General features: G+C 42.8%; 1 protein-coding gene across 4 annotated transcripts in view; it reads left to right on the top strand.

Annotated features, from left to right (window-relative positions):
• The window catches only part of LOC117935241 (multiple epidermal growth factor-like domains protein 11), a 145,062-nt gene that overhangs the window by 105,250 nt on the left and 21,173 nt on the right, over positions 1-18,639 (top strand). For all 4 annotated transcript variants that reach the window (XM_034857535.1, XM_034857391.1, XM_034857460.1 and 1 more), the window contains exons 12-16: positions 643-763; positions 3,275-3,438; positions 3,964-4,066; positions 11,452-11,598; positions 13,292-13,426. In XM_034857535.1, coding sequence (XP_034713426.1) covers positions 643-763; positions 3,275-3,438; positions 3,964-4,066; positions 11,452-11,598; positions 13,292-13,426 — 670 coding nt within the window. The remainder of the gene's footprint in view (positions 1-642; positions 764-3,274; positions 3,439-3,963; positions 4,067-11,451; positions 11,599-13,291; positions 13,427-18,639) is intronic.

Raw genomic sequence — 18,639 nt, 5'->3', positions numbered from 1 at the left:
GGAACATGGGGCCTGCATGTTACATAGGAACATGGGGCCTGCATGTTACATAGGAACATGGGGCCTGCATGTTACATATGGACAGGGGGCCTGCATGTTACATAGGAAGGGGTGCCAGAATCAAAATAGCTTGTTGGAGCCCATGTTTTCTCTACAAAAACAGACTAGGTTGTCTTATGTCACAGTTTAAGGGTTGGAAGGCGATAGATATATCATTATTGTCATTATGATCAGAGTACACTGATCTGTTCAGCAGCTCCTTACCAGTGTGCATAAAAGTTACCGTAACAGAACAAAAGTTAAATAAATAGAACAAAGACTGTTTTTCATTATGTTTCCCCTTTAATTATTGAGCTTTTGATAGTAAGTTTGCTAATCTGTCTGTTTTATAAGTGCAGGTTTTTTCCCCATAATTTCCTCTCTCATTTGTCCAGTTAGTTAATTAAGAATATAGACATGACTGCAAAGGTAAATTATAATTGAGAAAATTACATGTTTGTTGTTTTAAGATAAACCAATGGTTGGAAGAATGACCAGAAATCATTAATTGATTTTATGGTTGTGTTTTTAAAATAAGTAACTATGAAAAATGTGAGCCTTTCCACTGCCATCAGCGTCCGTGTGTCTGTCCACTGTGTCCAGGGGGACGACTGCTCCATCAGCTGTCCTGCAGGCCTGTACGGGACCAACTGCACCTCGTCGTGCTCCTGCCACAACGAGATCTCCTGCTCCTACACCGACGGCTCCTGCATCTGCAAAGAAGGTTCCCTTCCTTACACTGCTTAAGATCATTCATTATGGGTTCATTTTAAGGGCTGTGTTTTAACGATCTGAGCCTGGCGCAGGTGCGTTTAGGGAGGGTCCAAATCCACTTTTGCTAGTTTAATGGCAGAAAATCAGGTCAGTGCGCCAGGCGCATGGTCATACTTAGTCTTCATTAATCATACGTGTGTTTTGGGTGTAACATGCAATTAACCAATCAGAGTGTCCTCTGCCATTCCCTTTAAAAGGCACGACTGGAACTTGGCACATTACTATCATGATGGTGGATTTGCAGTGTAAATATTTTTTAGTTTGTCCAATCCAACTTTATTTGTAAAGCACATTTAAAACAACCAGGTTGACCAAAGTGCTGGACATTAACATGATTATGAAGACGAATTTAAATCATGTGATTTCTCTCCTGTGTGGGCCGGTCAATCAAAGACCAATGATGTGAATGGCCAGTGTTCATATGAAAGACACACAAGAAGGCCTATCATTGGACCTCTCTTATCTCTATGGACTGTTTAAAAAAATAAATAAAAAGGTTTTTCTTGGAGTGCAGCCCATTCAGCCCACGCAAATAGACCGGCCAAATGAGCAAATGAGACAAGGTCCCTCAAGAAGACACAACCAGTCCTGAACAGACCTAGTCACCCCCTGAACAGCTGCTTAATTTTTTGCCGCCTGGCCGCAGATTTAGTCTAAAGACCAAATGCAGGACAAACAGACACCAAAACTCTTTTATCCCTGCTGCTATAGGCTTCTTTAATAAGTCAATGTGAGCTGTGGACTTCCGTGTAGTACGTATTTATTTTTCTATTAGATGTATGGCTGTTGTCTTGTATAACCTTATGTTACATGCCGCTGCACAACAAAATGTGACTCCTTAAACCTTGAACCACCGGGAATCTCCTGGTACTCCCGATGGCCAATCTATGCCTGACGCCCACCAAACAAGACAAAACTTAACTCAAAGCAGCTCACAGTTTTCACACAATTCTGAGGAAACATGTCCTTCAACACGGAAACCAAGGTGGAGGCTTTTCATACTCAGCTGCTCGTAATTACAGTCCGAACTGTGTGACTTGAACGTAGCATTTGTGTGGTTTGTGTGGGGCAGAGCTGTTGTCAACTGGCCAATCAACAACCAGCTTACTGTCAACTAAAAGGCAGGTCACATAAATCACACTCAGCAGCATAAAAGACAGGAAACATACTTTTCCTCAACCTACCCCCAGCGCTTGTTTTTTCTTCTTCTTCCCTTTGATTCCTTGTTTTTCTCACTGCCTGTTGAACAAAAGATACAGCTGGAATTCAAAGCTCAGCTCTCTTGTTGCGGCATCTCTTTCTTTCTCCTCCTGTAGGTGGAGAAACTCGTCTCTGCCTCTTCAGTGGTCCACTTTGTTTTCCGCTTTAAATCTGCGAGTCTCGGACCAAAACTTTCCCATTTACTGTCAACACATTAGTGTGTAACAGTGGTATTTGATTTTAGGGCCGCAGTTCCACTTTTCCTTTGTTCTCTATAGAAGATAATCTTGCTATTTCCTTAATTACTCTCTTTTCTGATTCTCTCCTTTAGAGCTGAAGTGGTTATTCGATGTGTGAATTGACAGGAAAATAATCTGCAACTAAAATCATATTTTTATAAGGCCCTCAAAAGTAAGTTGCATCAGTCAAAAAATGTGACAAAAAAACATACACCTATAAGTCGCACTAGACTATAAGTCACATTAAATTAGAAATGTATTTCACAAAATCCAAGACCTAGAACAGACATGTAGCACACAGAACAACAGGCTGAATATAGTAGGTGTCTGGTATGTCAACGGTAACACAGTAACAAAAAAAAGTGTGACATATAGTCTGGAAAATACGGTAACCAAAATGATCATTTTAGTAGTGTATATCGATGACATTTCATTTCAGGGATTGTTCAGGTGCCGGATGTCCGTCCCCTTTCTCTTACTTTGTGTTGGCGCTCTAACCTGCGGCTGATTTCTGAGGACTATGGTTACCTGGTCCTCAGATCTCTGCAGGGTAAATCCAGACAGCTAGCTAGACTATCTGTCCAATCTGAGGACTATGGTTACCTGGTCCTCAGATCTCTGCAGGGTAAATCCAGACAGCTAGCTAGACTATCTGTCCAATCTGAGTTTTCTGTCGCACGACTAAACTACGTTCCACCAAAACAACTTCTATCCTGAGATTATTTTGCAGCGGCACCGTGGCTCCGTCCGGAGCTTAGCACCGCCCAAGACGATTGTCATTGGTTTAAAGAAATGCCGATAAACCAGAGCACGTTTTTCTCTCATCCCAGAATGCTGCGTGGACTAGCCAGACCTTCTGGCAATGCAAGACTACCATTTTAGGGATATTTTAAGTGAATAAGTCAACTTTATTATGATCGAACCTTTCCAAACAAGGAAACCTTTCCTGCTTCGCAGGTGCACATGAATCACAGTGGACTCAATTGAATTGTGCGTCTGATTGTCTCTGTGTCTCTGTCCAGGCTGGCAGGGGGTGGACTGCTCCATCCCTTGCTCCAGTGGTGCTTGGGGACTGAGCTGCAATCAGACATGTGAGTGTGCCAACGAGGCCGCCTGCGACCCCGCCAACGGGACCTGCACCTGCTCTCCGGGCTGGAGGGACGAGCTCTGCGACGTACCGTGTCACGTAAGTGGTCGCGGCGGTCATCAGCCTCTTTTGAGTGGAAAAGCAGCAGCAGCAGTGTTTTGCAGGAAGGGGTCCAAATTCGGATTCAACTAAACTGATGAACACTTGAGCTGGAAGAGGGATCGAGTTGTTAACTATTAAATCAATCGCCAACTATTTGGTGTTGGTCAATTACTCGGTTTGAGTTGAAATTCTCAGTGCACAGACGTTTTCTGTCATCGGTTAAATCTGATTATTTTCCAGTTTCTTCTCTCCACTGTGACATTAAACTGAAAATATTTTGAGTTGAAAAAATCTTTTGAGAAAACAAGAAATTTCATCAAAGTCATCTTGGGCTTATTAATTAATTAGGTTAGATCCCCAGTGAAAATAATTGTTACTTACGGCCCAAAAAAACCACTGCTTCTCGGGTACGTTGCATAGTATATTAGTTATAGTTCTGCAGCTTAATTTAATTTTATGTATAATTATATAATTGTGATAAAGTGCCTTTTGTAATTGTGTCTGCTGTGTTCCGGCTGTCAGGAGGGATCGTACGGGCTGGACTGCAGAGAGAGATGTGACTGTGTCAACGCTGACGGATGTGATCCAGTGACCGGCTTCTGTCGCTGTGTGGCAGGTTGGACCGGTGAGTTATAACAGCCACTGTTTGGGACTAAGAAACACTGTGGCCATCAAAAGTTACAGCTCCTGGCAACAAGAATGGAGGCCCAATATATGTGACACACGAGAAATTCAAAACTATAATTGTTAAGATGATGGAGAGTCAAGCTTGGATGGGTTTGACAGCTTTACAAGTCCCTGTGGGAAGCACCTAAGAATAGGCTCTGCTCTGACTCTTGGCCTGTTGTTGTTGAAGGTGCCCTGCCACACAAAACCGTTTTCACCTGCATTTTTTGAAATATGTCAGGCCCATATGTGTGTGTGTGTGTGTGTGTGTGTGTGTGTGTGTGTGTGTGTGTGTGTGTGTGTGTGTGTGTGTGTGTGTTATATGTGGTGAATGTGAAGATGATCTGCTACCTCCTCTGTCAGCTCTAGCCACTGAACAGAAACAAGAGGAGAAATCAACCAATCACAACAGCTGGTCAGTCTGACGTCATGTTACCTGAGCTCATTAATATTCATGAGCACGCCCAGTTGCGCTGGATAAAGGATGCTGAAAGCCAGGCCCTCATTGGCTAGCTCTTGGCCAATCAGAGTCAAGCAGCTTAGCTTGCTGAATATTAATGAGAACTGGCATAAATCCAGCTGAGGCTTCCGGGTTCTATACCACGCTAGAATGGCTTGAAACAAGGTCAACATTTCTTCCACAAAACAAGTTACAGAATCCATGGTAGAACTTCAGACAGTACCACAAAGTCATTAAGTACATGTGGCAGGGAACCTTAAACTGTAAACCAAGGTCAAGATTAAGTGTCTTTGCCACGTGGAATCGGGACATGAAATAGTTAGAAAAAAACATCAAAAGAACATACAAATCCCAACACAAGCAAAGGACAGACAATCACTACAGCACTTATTTGGGTTTTTAAGTGCGTCTCTCAAACAGCTGGTAAATACATAAGCAAGTGATGAAATAATAGCTGATTTACAGTCATACGTATTATCTATGCAGAGCCTAAGCCATAGCTTACGCTAGTGAGGGGATTTTTTTCTTGTGTTCTAGATTAGATTAGATTCAACTTTATTGCCATTACACATGTACAGGTACAAGGCAACGAAATGCAGTTTGGGTCTAACCAGAAGTGCAATAGCAGCAAAGTGTGAGTAAGCATATCTCTTTAAGAAAATAGCAAAGCGTGTGTGTGTGTGTGTGTTTGTGTGTATGTGTGTGTGTGCGTGTGTGTGTGTGTGTGTGTGAGTGTGTAATGTAAATGTAAATGGACTGCTATATAGCGCTTTTCTAGTCTCAACAGCTACTCAAAGTGCTTTTACAAAGTGCAGGAACCATTTACAATTGACACACATACATACACTGTGGCCGAGGCTGCCATACAAGGTGACAGCTGCTCATTAGATTAACACTTGTGTTTGTGTGCATGCGTGTTGGGAGTGTGTGGTAGAGCGAGTGAGAGAGTGACCAGCAAGTACTAACTCCAGCAGCGCAGACTAAGAAACAAAAGTGTCTCCCCTGTGCTTTCTGAACACTGTCTAAAAGTTATCCCCTCCTTGATTTTGTGTCGTTCAAGGAGAACGAGAATGTGGAAATAAGAAGAGGGACATACGACTTTACCCAGCCACGGCCAATCGAATCAATCACAGTTTTTGCACGTAAGGCTACAGCCTAGATATTTTTTGTGGGCGTTCATCTGTCTTTTAATTCCACAGGACAGATGAAGTTACGAAAGGGGGAGGAGTGACATGCAGCAAAGGGCCGCAGGTCGGAGTCGAACCCACGACCGCTTTCATCAAAGAGTAAACCCCCATATAAGTGCATCTGCTCTACCAACTGAGCTAACACGGCCACAGGATCTGGCTTTTTAGGGTACTGCGTAGGGTCTTTATCTAGGCTTACCTACGTAGGTACTGTATCTACGACGTAGATTGAACCCAGAGCCATAAATCTTTACTCATAGTGAAACATATCTATTAGCCATCGGTTTAACATTAGGAGCAATGGGAAAGAACCTCTTCGCAAAAAGAGTGATGGAGCATTTTATAGAGCGGTGGCTGAAGCAAGGAGAGCAAACAGCTGGGCAGCAGGGTGACCAGAGGGGTCACTGACAATCAAATATACATCACCTCAGCGGTGACACTGCACCTCTTTCTTCAAACCTCTGTTTGCTTTAATATAAGTCGTGTTCAATTTGTAGCTCGGCTTCTTTTACTCGTTAATTGTCAATCAGAAGAGTCGTGATGAGCAATGATCGATGGGAGCTGATGAATATGGAAAGGGGCGTTTTAATTCACTGCCAGAGGGAGAACTGGTAATGAATTTGCATCGGGAGGAATTTTAATGTATTAAAAAGTATTCAAAAAGGTTTATAGAAAATCCAAACATTTAAACATTTTTCATTTAAATGTACAAGCAAAAAGAAGAGAACTAACTCTATGGATTTATCTTTTGGACTTCACTGAGCTCTCTCTCTCTTTCTTTCTCTCTCTCCCTCTCTCCATCTCTCTCTCTCTCTCTTGGAATATCCCTTCTGTTAATTCCACCGGGGGAACTATAGATACACACAGAGAACAATTCGCTTTAGATTGTGCTACCAGGCGTTGAGTACAGCCCTATGTACAGCCCTGTGTTAGACCTGTTCCTGCGAGGTACAGGTGAGACAGAGGCAGATTATTCAAGAAGTCCAGTTTGATAAATAGATACAAGAGTTTGAATGGTTCAGACAGCCGGGCTACACCGAGTTGTAGGATGCAGAATCTTTAAACAAATCTCCATCCCAAGCAAAAAAAAACTACCAAATTCCACAGACCGTTATTGTGGATCACCGCTGAAAACTGTAAAAGGAAATCACCAGATTGCATCAGGGTCTGTTTCATTAGACACCAAAACACAGCAATTTGACTAATGAGATTTTATAACTTTGAAAAGTTATCAGGGAACTTTTTGTCATCCTCTGTCGGGACGATCGCCAGGTAAACAACTTAAATATGCTGTTCACGTTACAAAGTAATCTACTGTACCTGAAACATGCGTTTGCAAGTAGGCTACACAGTGCGTTGAATAGGACGATAGGACGTCAACAGTCAACAGTCGAGCCAGGTTTGACTTTTTCTTCTAGAGAACTCTGTGTCTGCACTGCTGTCGCTGTGAGGCAGTGGTCTCATTGAAATGAATGAGTTAGCTCTGTTGTTAATTTCAGTCTGAATTCTACCTGAGGTTAGTATATCGAAGTAAAACTGATGATTCTAATCTAAAGAGACTTTGGGCCCTAGTTTAACGATCTAAGCGCACGGCGTGAAGATGTGCTAAGGCCGCGTAAAAAATCCACTTTTGCTAGTTTAACAGAAAAAAAGGTCATGCTTAGAGCCTTAATTAATTTATAGGTGTTTTTTTGGGTGTAACAAAGTGTGTCTTAGTATTTCCCCTTCCCTTTTAAACCCAGGCGCGTTTGTACCTTGGTGCTTTGCTATCATGATTGAGGATTTGCATGTTTGTGTGCTGCTGCGCATCCTTTTGTGTAACAAGCATAGTGTGCGCTCGCTATGCATGACCCTAATGCTCTGTTAAAATAAAACAATGCAATGTTGCGTTATTAACTTTGAACCAGGTTTTTGTCTGTGCTTGTGCACATTGAGTATCTGGAGGGTCTACCAACCCACAAATGTGTGAACTTAGACAACCTAGTCAGTTTTTGTGGACTCCCTCAATCAGATTACATAAATCAACAAGCCATTTGGGATTTGGCTCCTCTTCCTATGTCACATGCAGGCTCGTTAGAATATACCGCCCCCACCCCCGCCCCCATCTGAGGATCTCCACCCACGACTTTAGAACGTCCTTTGAAAAGCTGCACCATATTTTTTTTTCCCACAAGCCAATTAGAGCGGACTGGTCTTCAAGAGATGCACACATAACATGTTTCAGATAGAAGGTGAATACAAGTATATTCAGACAGACAGTAAGATACAAATAAATTGTTTTTTGAACATTAAAGCATGTCAAAATGTTCTAGTTGAAACCCAAAACTAAAAAAGTATGAACCTGAAAATGAGCAGGAAATAGGACTTTTAAAAATGTAGACAACCGAGCATATTTTCAGACAGTCTCTCCTGTAGTATCACACTCGGTTGTTCACATGAAGAAGTTACATAAATAGTTGTATGATGAGTTATAAATGAAGAAGAAAGCTAGAGAGAGAAGTTCCAACCCAGGGTTCATTATCACCTCCCCACAGCTGACCAATCAGGGTGTGAAGCGGGGGTGTGAATGTTGGAGTAAAACAAAGTAAAACTTGTATGAACTTCAACAAAAACAGAAGATATTAGATCCAACTGTGACATTAGGAAGCCTCGACTAGTTTAACGACGGGAACAGGATCAAAGAGCCAAATGTTTTTGATGATTTAATACTTTTTCCTCTGTGACGTTCCTGCAGTCTGTCTCACTACTGTCAACAATTAGTTTTAATACTTTTGCAAGTGTGAGCACCTCCTTCCTTATTTCTTTTGACAACGGCACTCTCAACTTCCAGGAGAATTTAGCTTTCGCCTACTGACATCTTTGAGTACCCTGAACTGTGTCACAGTACTACTGTACTCAAAATACAGGAAGAATTAGTATGCAGTGTGGAACTGGGACACAGCCTGTGATTATGAAGAGGAATAAGTAGAAACTGGATCAATATACTGTACTTGCAGTACTGCAAAAAGACCTTTTCCTACACTAAGCGCTACATGACCGGATGTAGGTCACAGGCATTATGTTTTTGGTCTCAGGGCTGATTGTTAACTTGTATTTCAGTGTTGCTGTCACTTGGGAGATGAATACTACGTGTTAGCTTTACACCTCGCTCTGCCTAAACTTTCCATTTGTCCTTCTTCTGCTTCATATCTCGTCCCCACCTTCTCGCCCCGCTCCTCCCTTTGTTTTAACTTCACAGCCTTGAAAATAGAGCTTGTGATTTTCCCCCACTTTGTGGCTCAGAGGTAGTTTATTAATTGAGTCCTAATGGCTGCCCGCCTGTGCCCCACTCACATATTCTCTTATATTCTGTGTCAAAGAAAGTTTCTAATGAGCTGCAGTAAGCCGGCTGCACAGAGGAGGTGGGAGAGTTACTGTATCTGCACATACACCATTCTTACTCTGTCTGTCTGTCTCACTTACTGTCTCTCTTTATATTTAGATGGTGTGTGTGTGTGTGTGTGTGTGTGTGTGTGTGTGTGTGTGTGTGTGTGTTACAGCTTGTAAGTAAGAATTGATGTAATCCAAGTCTCTCGGGCCCTGCCGTCTCCAGACTGTCCCTTGTGAGCACCGAGGGCTCTGATCCGTTCTGCAAGCCAACTTTTGTGTAGACAGACTGCTGCCTCTCAGGACACACACACACACACACACACACACACATTTGCAAGACTGATGAAAGAAGCAGACACTTCAGCAAATGATTAAAGGGCAAAAAGTCTCTGGCAGAATTTAGGGAATGTAGGTTTTTTGCCTAAAATGTTTGTTCATACAAACTTATTCTTACATGTGCAAACACAGTTTAACTGTTCAAATATAGTTTTAGCCAATTTCAACAAGTTTGTTTTTACACTGTAAAATGTCCCATTCTGTACATACGTGGGGTCCAATTATTATTTATCAAATTTAAAGAATCCTGACATGACTCAGTCAAGACTGTTTTAACAGCATCACCACCGCTCCACTGCCGGTTAGCTTGGCTCCATGTGGCTCCGTGTGTCTCCGTGAGGCTCAGTGAGGCTCAGTGAGTCTCCGTGAGTCTCCGTGTGTCTCCGTGTGTCTCCGTGAGGCTCCGTGAGGCTCCGTGTGGCTCCGTGAGGCTCCGTGTGGCTCCGTGAGGCTCCGTGAGGCTCCGTGTGGCTCCGTGAGGCTCCGTGAGGCTCCGTGAGGCTCCGTGTGGCTCCGTGTGGCTCCGTGAGGCTCCGTGTGGCTCCGTGAGGCCCAGTCGTGGTGGGGGTTAACGCTAACGTCAGCATGCTAATCTGCTGATAGGCGTGTTTGCCATATTCGTCATTTTAGTTTAGCATTTTAGCAGGCGCAACAAATGGATTATGTCATGGACTTAAACTGAATTTAACTGAACAATTACTGTTACTTTGTAGAATAACTGTTAATGAAAATGATCATTAGTTACATGTTTTTTGACTGATTTAAAACGTAGGGAGGTGTTCCAGGCATGTCCAGCTGGGAGGAGGCCTCGGGGAAGACCCAGGACTAGGTGAAGGATTATATCTCCAACCTGGCCTGGGAACGCCTCGGGACCCCCCAGTCGGAGCTGGTTGATGTGGCTCGGGAAAGGGAAGTTTGGGGTCCCCTGCTGGAGCTGCTGCCCTCGAGACCTGATACCGTATAAGCGGAAGAAGATGGATGGATGCATGGATATATATGTGTTTGTGTGCACATGTATATGTGTATATGTGTGTGTATATCTATATACACAAACTAAATATATTTACATATTTATTTCATTTAGTTCATTCAGCGTGAAAGAAGTATAAAAAAATGACTCATAAAAAGAGAATAAAACAAACTTCTTAATCTTTTCCTTCCTGCCAGCGCCTTCAGCTATTTCTTTGAGCCATAGTGTTTAAAGGATAAGGATGGAAATGTTCTATATTTTTATACAGTCAACAAATATCATGAAAAGACCAAAACCAACAACCAACCAACTCCTGACTTGCTGTCTGTGGCTCTCAGCACCAAGCCCGTTGGTTCCCACGGAAGACCTTCATCTTCAAAAACACCTCACAGATATATAGTTTCTTTTCTTTTTTAAATAATCAGTCATTTTGTAAAACAGCAGCTCACTGTATTTGTTATTGAACAAACAGGAGCAAATACTGCATTTTTTTCTGGTTAAATTGGTCTGACACACAGGGAATTTTTGAAAGGATAATAAATGTATTAGACTAACTAATTAGGGAGTTATATTGCATAGGGAAAGCAGATATATCAGCTTTGATGCACATACTGTTCCATGTTTCATGTGTGATAAATTGGCCATACAAAAACCATAGAATAGCACCAGCTCTGTGTTTGAACTAGGAGATGAGTGTGGAGGAATTGTCTCTTTGTCTCTATGATCTGTCACATCCGTCCTCTCTCTCCTCCTCCCTCCCCTGCTGACTCAGTGTCTGAGTGTGTGCTTTAATAGCTCATCTAGCCCCTTTATTTGCATCATTCGCTCTTCTCCTTTGACAAGTTCAAGTGACACATCTGAAACTTTGTGAGCAGCGTTTGGGAAGTCAGGTTGAATTCACTTAAAAGCCGGGTAGCTTAGAACAAAGCATCTTGCTATAAATGACTAGAAGTGTGTGTGTGTGTGTGTGTGTGTGTGTGTGTGTGTGTGTGTGTGTGTGTGTGTGTGTGTGTTTTCTGCAGGTGTCCATTGTGACAGTGTGTGTGAGGATGGACGCTGGGGACCCAACTGCTCCTACAGCTGCACCTGTGAGAACGGAGGCTCCTGCTCTCCAGAGGACGGCACCTGTGTGTGCGCTCCCGGTTACCGTGGCACCAACTGCAGACGAAGTAAAGACACACACACACGCACACATGCACATATGCACAGATGCACATATTTCCAATGAAGGACTCAAAATACAAAAACGTTTGCATTACTGGAATTGCCTTTCAAAATATGCTTGAGCATAAAGTTTGTGAAGAATGATAACAACCACGTGTTCATGCATCAATAATGTAGAAGAAAATCCCCAAACAGGTGAATTTCCCCATTGTGGGAACAATAAATTATGTCTGATGTTATCCAATCAAAATGATGAAATAATCATTTACTTTCTTTGAGGTCAGTGTTCAAATTAGCTCCACCTTTGATTATTATTTAATTAGATAATTATCACGTTATTCTAAAAAGGACCATTCTGCATAATGAGTACTTTTTTTAGTTTAAATTTAAATTAAAGTTATTTCTTTAAAAAATAAACGTTAAACACAGTTTATTGCAGAGACGCTAATCACATTAGAAATAATTAGCAGTGTTGATTTATTCCAGTGATAAAATGCTATGGAACTGTGTGTGTGTGTGTGTGTGTGTGTGTGTGTGTGTGTGTGTGTGTGTGTGTGTGTGTGTGTGTGTGTGTGTGTGTGTGTGTGTGTGTGTGTGTGTGTGTGTGTGTGTGTGTGTGTGTGTGTGTAGTTCTTGTTTAACTACATTCGTGCGGTCCAAAAACCAGGAATACAGTATATATTTAGTATATTTATGGGGTCCTGACAGCTTTGTGGGGCCAAAATACTGGACCCCACAACTTTAAAGGGCTGTTTAAAGGTTAAGACTTGGTTTGGGAGTAGGGTTAGAATTAGGTTATTTTTAGGGTCAGGGTTAAGGTTAGGCATTTAGGTGTAATGGTTAAGGTTAGGGTAAGGGGCTAGGGAATGCATTATGTCAATGACCGGTCCCCACAAAGATAGCCAGACACACTGGGTGTGTGTGTGTGTGTGTTTGTTTCATCAGATGTAAGAAGGGTTCATTTTAAAATCTGAATAATAATATAGGTCTTAGGTCTCTAATAATAACATGTCTTAGGCTACCTGTTGAATGCTGGCAGTGGACCTTTCTGCGGAGATATATATATATATATATCTCCTGCATCAGAGTTCTACATTTAAAGGCTCTTGGTTCACAGTTTAAGCAATTATCTTAATCAGGAAAGTCCTGTAGCATGAAGAGGCAGCAGGCCAGTAGAGAGAGGAGGCCTGCACCAGCTTGTCTCGCCACTTAGAGCAACATCAATTCATGCAAATTAAAGGCCTCAGGAAGACGTGTGAGGGAGGATCCGTGGTGGAAGGAAAACAAAGAAACGCCGATACTGCCAACAGGTTGACCCCAGAGAGCAGACCACGGGTCAGGGGAACACGTTCAGGGACACACATTTGCCTGCACACTCACACACACACACACACACAACACACACACACACATATATATATATATATATATATATATATATATATATATATATATATACATGATGGACCCAGCCGATATTCAGCTTACATATACGTGGGGGTTGAAAACGTAGCATAATTTGAGACTAAGTGGACCATGAAATCCATTATTGAAATGATCAGAGAACTAATCAGAGAAGCAATCAGAAGTTCCCTTTGGACTGAAATTGGCTTCTCTCTCTATTTCACACACACACACACACACACACACACAGAGTTCACCCACCTCTTCTAATAGAGGTGTCTGTGTTCTCTGCAGCATGTTCGCCTGGTTTCTACGGCCACCGCTGCAGCCAGTCGTGTCCCCAGTGTATCTACAGCGACGGCGCCTGTCACCACGTCAGCGGACATTGTGAATGTCTCTCCGGCTTCTTCGGCTCCCTCTGTAATCAAGGTCAGTTGTCCTTTGTTTCAGAAACAACCAGCTGTGTCTGTTTTATGTTGTTGTATGCTTGCAATAAAAAAGAGACACTGTTGAACTGTTCATCAATGTAACGTTTAAGCGTAAGTGGAGCCTTCAAGATGTTTGATGGAATGGTTCCTTGTTAAAAAATGTCCAAGTCAAAGCCAACAGAAGGGAAAGTGAAATGAAAACGTAGTTGTCCCATGGCATGCAGCTTAGTTTTACACGTTGATACATTTTTGAGAGACACATTATAAAGACAAGGCAGCCGAGGCAGGGATTCTTCTAGTTTGAGTTAAAAACACGGAATTTAGAAATTCCAATTGTGCAGTTTTATAGTCTGTAAAAAAAATAAAAAAATAAATGGATGGATGACGCGGCTCCACTTCCTCTGATCAGGCGCTGGAGCCGCAGCGTTTAAGTCAAAGTATCAAATCATAGCAAGAGTTGTATCAAGATACTTTACAGATAGAGTAGGTCTGGACCACACTCTATTATTTACAGCATCCTACAATTCCAGTAGTTCCCCCAAGAGCAAGCATTAAGTGCAACAATGCACAGGAAAAACCTCTTTTTAGGGAGAAACCTGGGACAGACCCAGGCTCTTGGTAGGTGGAGTCTTACGGTGCCGGTTGGGGTCGCGATGAACAGTGGCAATAATGATCACAATAACGATAATGGAACTATGACTAGAAATACGTTCACGGCGTAGCAGGGTGTTACACAGTGTAGCAGGACGTAGCAGGGCTTAGCAGGGCTTAGCAGGGCTTAGCAGGACTTAGCAGGATTTAGCAGGACGTAGCAGGGCTTAGCAGGACTTAGCAGGGCTTAGCAGGACTTAGCAGGGCTTAGCAGGACTTAGCAGGGCTTAGCAGGCCACTGCAGGGCATAGCAGGACGTAGCAGGACTAAGCAGAACATAGCAGGGCATAGCAGGGCGTAGCAGGGCATAGGAGGACTTAGCAGGACGTAGCAGGGCATAGAAGGGCTTAGCGGGACTTAGCAGGACTTAGCCGGACACTGCAGGGCATAGCAGGACGTAGCAGGACTTAGCAGGACATAGCAGGACGTAGCAGGACGTAGCAGGACTTAGCAGGACATAGCAGGGCGTAGCAGGACGTAGCAGGACACTGCAGGGCATAGTAGGATGTAGCAGGACACTGCAGAGCATAACAGGACACTGCAGGGCATAGTGGGATGTAGCAGGACGTAGCAGGGCTTAGCAGGACGTAGCATGACTTAGCAGGACACTGCAGAGCTACAATCACCCGCTTGAACAATCATAAGTCAGTCCCAGCTGTCAATCATGATGTTTCACCCCGTTTTTAGGGGCCACGCAGCTTTATTTCTGTATGGAACATTTCAGCAACGGGGCAATTCAAATTGCTATGTATAAATTGTTAAAGTTGAAAAACAATAAAAAAATATTTATCTTTACAATATTATAGGACGCTAGCATTGGACAATGTTTAATATCGTTGCTCTATCGAAGTCATCCACCCGCGATCCTTGCTGTTCCCAGAGCAGCCGGTTGTCATAAAGGTTGTCATACAGTTCCAATTTTCAACAATGTCACTTCAGTAACAGTTAAAGATATAAAAACGGATCAAATACGAGAATAAAAGTTACAGTGAAGGATAAGAAGTAAACAGCTGATTAAAATAAGGCAGCTTCAAAGAGAAAGCATAGCATCAAAATACTGATAAAGGACAGGGTGATCAGAACGAGCTTTAATGAAAGAAACCATCTTTGGAAAAAAAACGTATTTGAAGTGTACTTTGATTTTTTGGGGGGAGTTTGGTCCATGTTATGGTGGGGGGGCAGCCAGTCCCCAGGGGGCCATCCAGATCTCTTTGGCCTCACTCATATAGTCTGTTCCTGCCTAGTAGATGCTCAGGTCTTTTAAACTCCTTGCCTTCAGTTTGTAGTGTCACATTTCCATTAAGTTGTGCTATCCATGCCCAGAAAAAAACTGCAACTGTATTTTAATTTTTTTTAAACCCCCCTTTTAGAAAACTAGGTTTACATCCCTCAAACCCTCAAGGTCCATATACTGCGTGGTTTAACACGGGGTCGTAAATCCAGAACTGAGGTCCCTCATCTCCAACCACTAACTTAGAGTCGCCTCTTTCTTTGTGTGACACAGATTGTGACCAACCTATTTTATTTTTTGACCCATCTCCCACAGTGTGACATGCTGCTGTGTGTGTGTGTGTGTGTGTCCAAACACCTCCAGGCACAGTCTCACATCATTTAGTTTTAGAGTCAATCAATCGGACAAAATCCCAGAGTGTTAGTGCAGAATTTATCGTATTCACATTTCATTTGATGCTGTTTCGTCTCACCCTTTTCCACAGACACACAACGTTGTCACAACCTTCAGGAGCACAGTCATCTGCTCTACCCATTGCATTTGGCCTCTTGACATCTTCATTTACACAACCTGTTTTTTTTTTAAATCCTGACATCTCTAAGTACTTTGAGGTTAGAATTCAAGCCACTCACCCGAAGCAAACCCCTTGAATGTGTACATTTCATTAGAAATGTACTAAATGAAAGAAATCTAAACCCTGAGCTCCGTCTGTGTCCCATCTACCAACTACACTATAATATTTCCTTCATTTACCAAGTACATTTACATGTACACGTAATGTATCCTCTGCATTTTTGAATTGGTGTGAGGAAACCAGAGCAAAACCACGTGAACACGGGGCTAACACGCAAACTCGTAAAGGGCTCGCCCGAACCTGGGATTGGACCCAATACTCAGCAGGGCCTCCTTGCTGTGAGCTAGAGAGCCTCCGTGCCGCCATAACTCCTCCAGCCTCTTCATTTCATCACAAGGCTCTTTTTTTCACTTTATCCTCTACATCGTTCTTTCAGTAAGGTTTGGCTCCTCTGCAGGTTAAACAGGTGTTAATTCTCCTATGTAGGCAGTCAGCCCGAGGTGCCGTGCCAAGTTAAATTTTAAGTAGAGACTGTGGAGGAGTGTGCTGTGAAATATTTATTGTCATTAAACATGAAGACGGTCTTAGTCGTGCCTTGTCCTACATTAGCCATTCTGCTGGCTGCTGCATCTTTGAGCAGCCCAGCAGATAACTTGGCGAGCCTTGATAAATCCGATGTCCGGCAGGGGGGGGCTTTTGACCGCCTGAAGAGCCAGTCCCGCTCCATCCCTGTCCACTCCATGTGCGATACCCTTTTGTACAAGCTAATGATGTTATTGAGCGGTAAACTCTCAGAGGCTCTGGTGCATTGCATTGCAATGTGTGTGAGTGTGTGAGTTAACTGAGACAGAATGGGTTTACACCGCTTTAACAAAGAAATCGGATGTATTTTTCAACTGGAAACTGGTGTGAAATGTACACAATGGTCTAAAAGATGTCTTATTCTCCATCTATAAAATCTCAACAAAGCAAATATCTCTTCAACAAACCGTACACACACGATCACCTTCAGACAACCAACCCAGGATTCTTTACAGGTCTCATAGGTTTTGCTTGTGTTTGAGTTTCTACTCTGCTCTACTCTACGGGCTGCAGGTGCTCTTGAGCAAGGCACTGAACCCCCAACTGCTCAGGGCACCTTTCCATGGGTAGCCCCCCCACTCTGACATCTCTCCATTAGTACATGTATAGGTCCTGAGCATGTGTGTGTGTGTGTGTGTGTGTGTAATTCAGGCCTGTGTGTAATAACAACAGAGTGTGTAGTTTAGTTTCCCCTTGTGTGATTAACAAAGAAAAAAAACAACAACTTGTTGGTTTCAACAAGAATTCTTTAAATTTTCATTCTTTAATGTTAAAAATAAATTCTGAATATACCTGCTCTTACTCTGTCTGAAATGCTCTATTTAGCACTTGTCTCTTTAAGCCCCCCCTCCTAAAAAAGTCCAATCTGCTTTAATTGGTCAGCATTTTTAAATGTATTTGTAATGTAATTTTATTTATTTAGTTCTCCTTCTTTGGTGGTCAGCAGTTTAGCGGTTGTCCGTTGCTGATGTATTTTCAATCACTAAATGCATACCTACAGTGCATTGTGCAGATGATTAAAAGACTCAGAGGATCCCCCGAGGGCGAAAGAGGGCGTGCTGAGCCACTATTGAAACTCAGCTCTAGGGATTCGGCGTGTCCCCTTTGTTTCATCTAGCCGTCATCCAGGTAGCGGTGTGTCCTGGGTGTGGGGGGGCAGAAAGCCTGATGGGGTTGGATATGTGGTTTGAATGTACTTTCTGAGCTTTGTCTTATTCCACACAACCTCCTTTTATTGTACTTTATACATATTTCATAATTTTAATCATTCCCTAATTAATATTAAGGTTGAAATGGTCCATTCAGTTTAAACAAATTCAATAATGCTGCTTCAGTAACAACTGGAGGCTGTTAATGTGGGTTTATTCTAATAGAAGCTAGCATAAACTCTAAGAGCATGATTACATATATCCTTTTGTCGCATTCATATAATCATATTATTTATATTATTCATTATTATGCTTTTCAGTTAGATATCTTCATTCAATTCATTTTGTGAGTGTCGTCCCTGAAGCCAACAGCTGTCTGTTCCTACATTACCAGCTGAATGCCGGTGCCCTGTAGTCTGAAAGATCCAGATGTTTTTGGGTAAGGGTGCAGAGTCGGGACATCTTCCATCTGTACGTGACCACACGACACCAGGTTGTCTTTGGCAGCTGAGATAAACGACCGCTAGAGACTCTGAGGCATGGGGGACGAGTGTTTTGGTTGATATTGACATAACGATTATTCATTAACTTTTGGATACACGTTGCATTTATCAAACTTTAATGTAAACACCAAGTCTGGCTATCACCAGACCAAGCCAACTCAGTAGATGTGAGATTGAGCGTTGGTCTCGGGAGTCTACTCTTCGGTGGCCGCTACGTTGAATGAAAACAAGAAGCTGCTTGGTCGCGTGTGTCACGACCTGGCTCTCGGACCGTGACAAAATACGGAGACGCACCACATGCTACAGTGTAACAAAAGTAATTTATTAACATAAACTAGAAACGAAACGCAAAACGTAAAAGGATGGGGGACGCCTCCGCTGACGGGGATGTGGAAGCCGTCAGACTCTCCCTCCATTCTGCACTAGAACCCGGTTTTAAACAATCAGCACACACTGGGGCCCTCAGGTGTCCACGATGAACCTGATTAGGAAAACACAAGAGTTACACAGTTACACAGGGCCGTA

The sequence above is a fragment of the Etheostoma cragini genome, chromosome 1 (genome assembly GCF_013103735.1).
Source record: "Etheostoma cragini isolate CJK2018 chromosome 1, CSU_Ecrag_1.0, whole genome shotgun sequence".
NCBI lineage: Eukaryota > Metazoa > Chordata > Actinopteri > Perciformes > Percidae > Etheostoma > Etheostoma cragini.
The sequence above is the reverse complement of the archived record's forward strand: the minus strand, read 5'-3'. Positions and strand labels throughout refer to the sequence as shown.